Source organism: Pundamilia nyererei, unplaced genomic scaffold (assembly GCF_000239375.1).
Source record: "Pundamilia nyererei isolate P.nyererei 1_Seehausen unplaced genomic scaffold, PunNye1.0 scaffold00160, whole genome shotgun sequence".
Taxonomy (NCBI): Eukaryota; Metazoa; Chordata; class Actinopteri; order Cichliformes; family Cichlidae; genus Pundamilia; species Pundamilia nyererei.
This window is the reverse complement of record NW_005187561.1, coordinates 117,513-126,240: the sequence shown is the minus strand read 5'-3', so window position 1 is coordinate 126,240 and position 8,728 is coordinate 117,513. Positions and strand designations below refer to the sequence as shown.

General features: G+C 42.3%; 1 protein-coding gene across 2 annotated transcripts in view; it reads left to right on the top strand.

Moving 5' to 3' along the window:
• The first annotated feature begins 3,488 nt into the window (after nucleotides 1–3,488).
• Nucleotides 3,489–8,728, top strand: part of tnfsf11 (TNF superfamily member 11) — a 9,282-nt gene continuing 4,042 nt past the window's right edge. Inside the window, exons 1-2 of one of the 2 annotated variants that reach the window (XM_005745499.1) lie at nucleotides 3,489–3,938; nucleotides 6,438–6,473. In XM_005745499.1, the coding sequence (XP_005745556.1) occupies nucleotides 3,735–3,938; nucleotides 6,438–6,473 (240 nt within the window). In that variant the 5' untranslated portion in view covers nucleotides 3,489–3,734. Of the gene's footprint in view, nucleotides 3,939–4,575; nucleotides 4,782–6,437; nucleotides 6,474–8,728 lie in introns of those variants that run through there. The other variant, XM_005745500.1, reaches the window with a different exon arrangement.

Here is an 8,728-nt window from a genome sequence, read left to right as displayed (position 1 = left end):
TTGCTGTGCTTGAGAGTCACCATCTATCGGAACCAAATTCCTTGTATGAGTTTGCGCACATACATGGCCAATAAACGTGATTCTGACTGTGATTCCCGTGATGACATCCTACATGGCGCCACATTCATATGGATTTGCCTGGATCCCTTTCAGCAGAAGAAGGAGAAGCCACATTCATCTGTACTACAACCAGTTCTACTCACAGTAGCTTTAAGAAACCACCACTCCTATTGACACAGCTACTGACATCTACTGGTGGGATTTTACACACTGTAACTTCATATGGTAAAAGGGCTAATTCCTATGTAATGCTTTTATACCAGGAGCAATCAAAGTGCTTTATATAACATGACTCATTCACAATGATACTCACAAGCACTTTTTTCACTTAAGTGCTATCTATCATTTTTTTGTTATATTTCTAACATTCAGATACATTCATACTCTGATGGAGGCGTTGGAGAGCAAGTTGTCGTATCTTGTCCAAGGATATTTGGCATGCAGACTGGAACAGCCAGTCCACCAACCTTCTGATCAGTAGATGACCTGCTCGCTCTACCCCCTGAACTTCAGCCACCCACTCATGACTTGTGTTCTCCCAAGTCTAGGACTAGAGTGGAATCACTGACAAGAATTCACAACTATTTACATTGCCCAAACTATAGTATCAAAAGTACTTTCTGCATGTCTCTAAGTTTGGGACTAAGGCTTGGACAGTCACTGATTAAGAGTTAGACCACAGAGGGTTAAAAGAGAAATAGTTGATCTGCAGTTCCAGATGAAATGGAAAAAAATGTGAAAAATGTTTTCTTACATGTTGTTTCATGTCTCCTCCATTGCAGTTTTTACACACAAGCCCAAATGGCATTGAAACCCGCGAATACACATACTCAAATTCTTGCTCCATTATGTTTCGGTCGATCTGGCATCAAGCTGATAAACTTATCTGATATCACTCTTGCATTGACGTTGCCCCCATCCATCTAAGTGGCATCTTTTTGGCGTGACATGGGATTGTTTTGCAATCAGATTAATGAAGTCTTTGAAGTTCTTCATGTTAAACCAATACTGAAACTGACAGAGCATCAGGAGGATGCTAAAGCTTGATTCCAGACACCATGGGATGCCCTGCTTGCCTGTGTTGACATATCAGCACTGTCTTGTGAAAATTTTTTGGAAGAACAGACCCAACTATACCTTAAACAGCAGCTTGAAATAACTAGATTATGCAGAAAAAATGCTTACATATGCACTAAAATAACACTTCAAACAATATTTATTACAGAGTAAGAAACACAGGGCTTGACCATAATGTAACACGTGGGAATGAGGCTGGGGAAGATGAAGCTACAGGAAGTATGAAGTCTCTAAAGACGTTAATAGTTTAAATCAGTGCACACTGGAAAATTACCAACCCTAGCTAATGTTGTCTAATGTTGTTTTGCTAAACAATAATGTGAATTTGCCTCTAACGTGTTTCAGTTTAACAAAACTGACAATTTAATAGCGTATTAAGGCATCTCTAAACAAAATTAATGAGAGGATCAGCTGTTGTCGATCAACAATACAAAGTGACATGTCTTTATGGAAGAGAAAACAGCAGAATAACAGCTAATTTCCAATATTTTTTTAAGACAATGAATCAATATCACCCCTTGCTTCATCTGCACAGAGAAAAAAAGCTCTTTTCCTTTTCCTATCAGAAAACTGTGGAATCAAAGTCCTGTAAGGCCCGGGTTTGTCCAATCTGCACATACACATAATTCACCATGATGAAACTCCGATTAAAAAACACCAACTCACTGCCCCGCCAACTCATCAAATTACTACAGGGACAGAGACAACTTCCTAGTGTGATGTAATATGATGCATGTTCACAAAAAAAGCGTAAGAGCTCTGCTTCAAATGCACTTTTTCATCTAAATTTTAGCCTTTATGTTTCGCAAAACATGTCAAATCAAAAGTACATTTCCAAGAAATATTATGCATGACTCAAAAGAAAAAAAAAAGACTTACAAGCTGCTCTTTACCATAACAAATATACTGAAAAAACACATCTGATTCACAATTCACAAGAAGTGAAGGGTTGCGTTTAGTGGGCTGATTTCACAAGTTTACTGTCGTGGTGCATTTCTGTGGTGTCAACCAGGAACTTACAAAAAAACAACAAAATTCCAATGCAGAGATGTGATAAATGCATGATTAAGAGTTTCCGTGCATTTTACACAAAGGAATGTCTTCAAATGTGACCTCTTTCCTGTGTTACAAGAAACAAAACCACATCACTTTATCAGTTATGCTGGCCCAGCCAGAGACCTCTGTGCACACAGACCCTAGGTTATTACATTAGACTAAAGCAGGACTAAAGCACATGGTTAAACACCACCAACAAGTGAGGGACCAAGAAAAAATCAGTTAGGTAACCATGGGAAATCAGAAACTGCTAATAGAAATAAAACACCAAACTGAATCTCTTTAAAAATATGCTGATAATTTAGAAAGTTCTAATTGTTTTAGCAGTGGTCAGACGCCCAGCCTCCATATACATGCGTCCGGGACATGGTTGCCCAATAGTAATGTGGCGGCAGCAATGAAGCACAGGATTCACAGAATGTTATACTTCATTCAGCCAGTAATCTGCACCACTGTTCATCAGAACTCCCTCTCTGAAAGACATGACGATGGCTGAACAGGACCAAAAAGCACCACTGAATCTGTTGAGCTAATGAGATCTGACACACAAAGACTCACTATCTTAAAGCAGAATGTGTCTTGTATATGTTTGACTTCACTGAGGTGCTGGAGCTTAGTTAACTGTTTAAGTTCAAGAACTTTTTGCCCCTCAGTCCGGACCCATTATGCAACTTCCATAAGTGGATGTGAGACATTGAAGCCTCCCTCTACTGGATAAGGAAACATCTTATATATCCAGTAGGTCAGAATAGACTCTGCATTAAAGCTATTTTCGGGTTCTCCCTTTTATTCCAAAGGCGTCGGCACAGCAGGCAGCTTTGCCTGTTTTGTTTTGGACAGATTTTTATGCCGGTTGCATTTCCTGTCGCTGCCCCCAGGGAACCTTTGGCTCCTCTTGAGATCAACCCAGTGAGCTTTCACTTTTTAGGTGACTGTGTAAACCAGCACACGTGGAAACATAGCGGTGTAAAAACGAGGAAGATCATATCTGAATACTTTTAAAATCACTAAGACAAGTTTTTTCTAAGCAAAGCAGCATTTTTTTTTAGTATTTACGTCAAAAATGAATGAATGAATGAATGAATGAATGAATGAATGGCTGAATATGTTTGTATTTTATTTGATCTTTTTCTCGGTTTTCTTTAAAAAACAAAACAGGAGTGCCCACTGATCACTGATGGGTTGGATTTTTTTTCTTTTTTAAACCCATCCTCTTTGCATCCGTGCTGTGCGCCTAATTCATGTTCACGGGGTGTAGACGGGAAGGGGAGGATCACACATTAACGCGTCTCCACAAAGGGCCAGACATAAAGGGCTCGCTTTACCTGTCATGCGCTCAGGTCGATCCGGTTGACAGTCCTGCTCGAGTCTGTTTCTCTCCGGGCTACCGGAGGATCCCTCTGATTGGCTGCAGACGCAAACGCGCTCTCTCAGCCCACCCACTGCTGATTATAGGGACTCTTGCAAACTCGGTTTCCTTCCTTGCATTGAGTCTGGGACCTGGCCCCGGGGCTGAACGGCACACACACAAAGCGCGCAGCATGGCAGCTACCCACAGCGAGTACAGAGGCTACCTGCGGAACACCGTGGACATCGAGGTGGGGCAGCAGCACCGCTTCCACCCGGTGCAGAGTTCGGAACCCACATACCGGCCACTCCTATTCGGGACCCTCGCTGTTATGGGATTGCTTCAGGTGGCCTCCAGCGTGGCGATCTTATTACACCTGACAGGTTATCTCCAAGAGGTAAGAATCTCAGAGCAACAGCGTGGTGTGATCTACTGCATAGTTCGCTCCTATACTGCTTTCATTGTGTGTGTAGCTTCACTCAAACTTGGGGTTTGTGTGTAAATATTTACTTCTAAAAGACTGTCAACAATTGCTGGCCGTGAGCGAGGTAGGACCGGGTCCAGGGATGTTTGCGCAACTTTACAATACCTATAAAATGTCAGATAACCTTTCTAGCTCTACATGTAAAGCTACCTGTGAAGATAAAAAGAGAGAGAGAGAGAGAGAGAGAGAGAGAGAGAGAGAGAGAGGGGGAAGCAGCTTTCAGATCGAGCCACTTGTGCTGTTCTCCGCGCAAAGCTTTGGTGCACTTTGGTGTTCCTTTGAAGGTGCTGCGCCTCGGCGGCACGCAGTTAAACTGCTGCCTCGCTGCAGAAACACCCTGACTCGCTGATAGCATCTCACGAACCCCCCTTAAAGATTTTTTTTTCCTTTCCACGAAGATTACCTGTTTTTGAGACGATAACATCTCAGCAACTGAGGCTCGGCTGCGAATCCAAATGTCAGTCTCCATGATGTCTTGTTTGCAAAATACAGATGTTTTCACTTGAGGCTGCCGCTGCTGCCGCTGAAGTTCTTCGTGCAGCGTGTTTACATGCCGTCCGCGAGCTGTATTTGTAATCTGTGTGTGACATTAGCTGTAAACGTTTGAGGATAAGCAGAAACGCAGTGGAGGCAGGGGAGTATGGCAAAGTTCAAGCAGGACCCTGTGGATGTTCCGACGTGCTGCCATGTGTGACAGCGCAGTGACATATGATCTGGGATCGCTCATATTCCTTGAAGACGCGTGTGTGGCATCTTGTAGGTTGCGTGTCTGCGATGATGTGAAATAATAATAATAATAATAATAATAGTATTAATAATTGTTTTTTCTACTTGATGGCGGTTTTAGAGTTGAATAATCGTCGTGTTTGAACAAGCCGAGAGGGCAGACCGCATCTCTGCTCTGTCAGGATGCACTAAGTTCACCTGGCGAGCATCTCTCTTCCTCCTTTCTCCTTTCTCCCTTTTCCCATCTCTTCCACCTGTTTATGTGTGAATTTCGGGGGCGTTTTACAGGGCTCATAAAATCGTAATCCTATAAAAGTAATGGTACAAAAATTATGGCAGGTACTAATTATGCAATATCATACAGTTCATCAAAGTCTATATAATCTTAATACTGCAGCTGGAAACGATTTAAAATACTCGCACTGTTGGATAGCTTTAGCTCTAACAACACAGCTACATATATTTGTACATTTATTGGAGAAATTGTATAAGATAATAATTCAGTTCAGTTTTAATTATATAGCGTGGAATTACAACAGTCGCCTTAAGGCACTTTATATTCTAAGGTAAAAACCCTAAAGTAATACAGAGAACATCCTAACAATCAGATGATCCCCTATGAGCAAGCACTGGAGGACAGTGGGAAGGAAAAACTCCCTTTTAACAGGAAGAAACATCCTGCTGAACCAGGATCAGGGAGGGGCGGCTATCTGCCAAGACCGGTTACAAGTGAGGTGAGGAAAGTATAAGTAATAAGTAACTAAAGTTTTAAAATAAACAAGGTGGTACCTCAGGGATACAGTGGAGTATAAAGTAGCATAGCATGAAAATACTGAAAGTGGTAGTTTGAGAGCCAATCATATTTCCAGAGGGGGCCAGTGCCACCCTATGCCTCCATTCTCTAGAGACACCCCTGATTATTATTTTTTTGGCTTGTCAATAAAGGAACACTAAAGAAAGGCAGGGTTTTTATTATACAGATATGGATTTAATTCCATAGCTGTACAATAAAAGTGTGTGGAATTGTCTGAGAAGATGACAAGAGGGGAAGGCTGTCTTAAGTACCCAGCAGCACAAGAGGCCCTGTGGTTGGTCAGGGCTTTTTTCCGATGACAGATGCATATAGCAGCAGTCTGTGTGAGTCATCAGTATGGTGCTGGGCCATCATCTGACCACAACACCTGTAAAACTTCCTGGAGATGGTGAGGAGACCTGGGATCGGCACAGTGTCATGCAGAGATAGGAATGTGCTGAAGAGACTATTTTTAATTTAAAACAGCTGATTGGAATGTGAAGGTTAAAGTGTGTTTGCGTGCATGGGAGACTATTGGTTGTTATTACACACAGATAACAGAACAGCAGCAACTGAGAGCCAAAGCTCAAGTTACAAAACAGACTTTTTTTCCCCCCCTGTTGCGGTGGAATGCAGAATGACATGCGGAAAATAGCCTCCCACTCTCTTGTACTCTCGCAGACACACACACACACACAAACACACTGATGTGTACTGTATGCGTGAGTCTTAATCTCATCTTACAGGACAGCCTGTAGAGCCTGAGATATTTCTCCTATCTTGACCTGTCAGAGAACCATTCTTGAGATAGATTCGGCTCATTAAATATGATGTTATCACTGCATTAAAAAAACAAACAAAATCTCTATAACCGTTTTTGTTTTTTTCTCCAGGTAGATTTGTCCACAACTCCACATCGGCCCATGGAGGTGAGTCTGACCCCTGGGTGACCCCAGGCAACATGCCCTCTGACACATTGCACTAAGATATTGTGCATTTTCACACGTCCCTCCTGCTGCAACATTATACACATGCTACACGCACACATGCACTTAGTTAATCAGACTTGATCATCTGTAGATTTTGATTTCCTCCAATCAACTCTGAAATTGTCATTAAAGTAAAGCTTAAGAAAGAAGTAGTTACACTGCTGCTAATTAGAGATAATGCCACAGAGGCTAAAAGTAATCTGCTTTAAGAATACGCCAACACTTGCAAGGTATTTCCTTTTGTCACTGCAAAGGGGGAAGTACATGTATTTTTTTTTTTAACAGAGAAGAGCCTAAAGCACTTGGAAAACAGGATAATCATGTGCAATTTCTGCAGTGACAGGAGTTATGATTTTCCCATGGGTATGTTTTTCAGTGCACACCACAGCTTCTGTAAAGCAAGCACAAAAACCCTAGGTGGTCACACAGGCTGGAGAGAGGTCAGACCACAGCAGGAAAAACACCTCTCTGCCTTTGATATAGCATTGAATAGCTTCTTGGGGTTTTTTCCCCCCACAAGTTTGATTAATCTTCGATGTAGAATGTAGTTTACAGCATTGGCCATTACTGAGTCACCCATTGGCGTCAGTGGTCGCAGAGTGTTTGTTCGATGATCGGGAGAAGCACGAGGGAGTTGTAAAATGGAAATTCTTAATCGCTGAAGTCATATTTTCTAATCCCTCTATAGAAGTTGCCGCCCATTTTTTTTTTTAAAGTAGAGCAATAGCAAAAAAACAGTCCAGGAAGTAAAATAACACTGGGTTCCCATAATGTTTTAATTTCCTTTGAAATTATGTATTTGTGTTTGGTATCCCTGGCGGAGTGCTTGCACAAACCACCCAGCCTGTCTTGTACTGAGGAGTTCATTGTGTCAGCCCTGCGGCTGTTTCCCATGTAGCACAGGAAGACATGCTGGGAGTTTTTATGAGGTGTCAGGATGACAGGTCCTCATGGCCAGTGCTGTGTTGTGTCGGGGTCAGCACCGAGACTGTTGGTGATCCCTGCAGACTATAGAAGAGAGTTGGTGCTCTCAGGCCTCAGCTGGACAGCTATCGGCTCATTTTTGATGTGAGACAGGATGTTCAGGCTTGGCCTGCACTGGGGCTGGGCCTGTGGTCAGTAAGATCTGGGGAGTGGTGAGAACACAGTTCCATGAATCAGACATAGCTCATGATCTGAATGTTTAGAGATCTGTTTTAGGAGTCAGATGCAGTACGAAATACAAAGAGACAATCTGCTTTGGTGGCCAAGTTCTGAGTGAGAGGACTTTTGTTCTAGTGTAGCATCACAGAAACCACTCATCAACATAATAGACATGGGGAAGGATGGATGCGGTGTGTTGTTAAAAGGCTGAACTGAAGCCTGCATTCACTGTGGTGTTGCAGGACCAAGCATGTGCAATCCAGTCAGCCTTAGCTGCATGAATATTTTCTAAGCACGTCTTCATCGTGTAGCAGCTTAGCCTGGTGCAGAGTGGCTGCCATCCTGCACACTTTACTTCTAGGTCCCTGTGTCGCTCAGGTAGCTGCCAAGCTGCTGTTAACTTTGTTTAAATAATCTCTTCACTATGGTTAAAGAGGTATGACTTGGTCTCACCACAAATCAAGATAGATCCCACAATGTAGGGCCAACTGGGAGAGCATTCACAATTGCTTTGTAGCCTTGGCAAGGCCTTGTTTACCCCTGTCTCATTCCAGGGCGCTGCACTATAAACATGTTTGTGCAGCAAATTGTTTTTGGGGGACAGAGACTGCTAATCTTAGCTTGAGAGCTGTGCAAATTTGTCTAGACTTAGGCTGTGAATAAATACTTAAGAGCAATATTAGAGCGGTAAAGGTGTGACGTTGCCAGACTGGCTTTGTACTGGAGTTTATTTGGAATGTGCAACTGTGCTCATGTGTGGTTTCACAACTGGTATGTTTAAAACTTTCAACACTCTCCTTTTCATTAGATTTTTTATTTTTTTTAATCTTGGCTCAGAGTTGAGGTGAGATAATCCTGCCATTATACCTGCATTCTTCCAATCAGAGCAAACTGCTTAAAAAGTTTAATAACCTTCACCCCAGTGTTTTGCGGCAAAGCCCTATCTGTTACACAGAGCATGTGAATAAATACTCAATTTAAAAACAAGTGATAGTGGCATAACACTACACACTAACACTATATATATCTATGTCTATCTATTTATCTATATA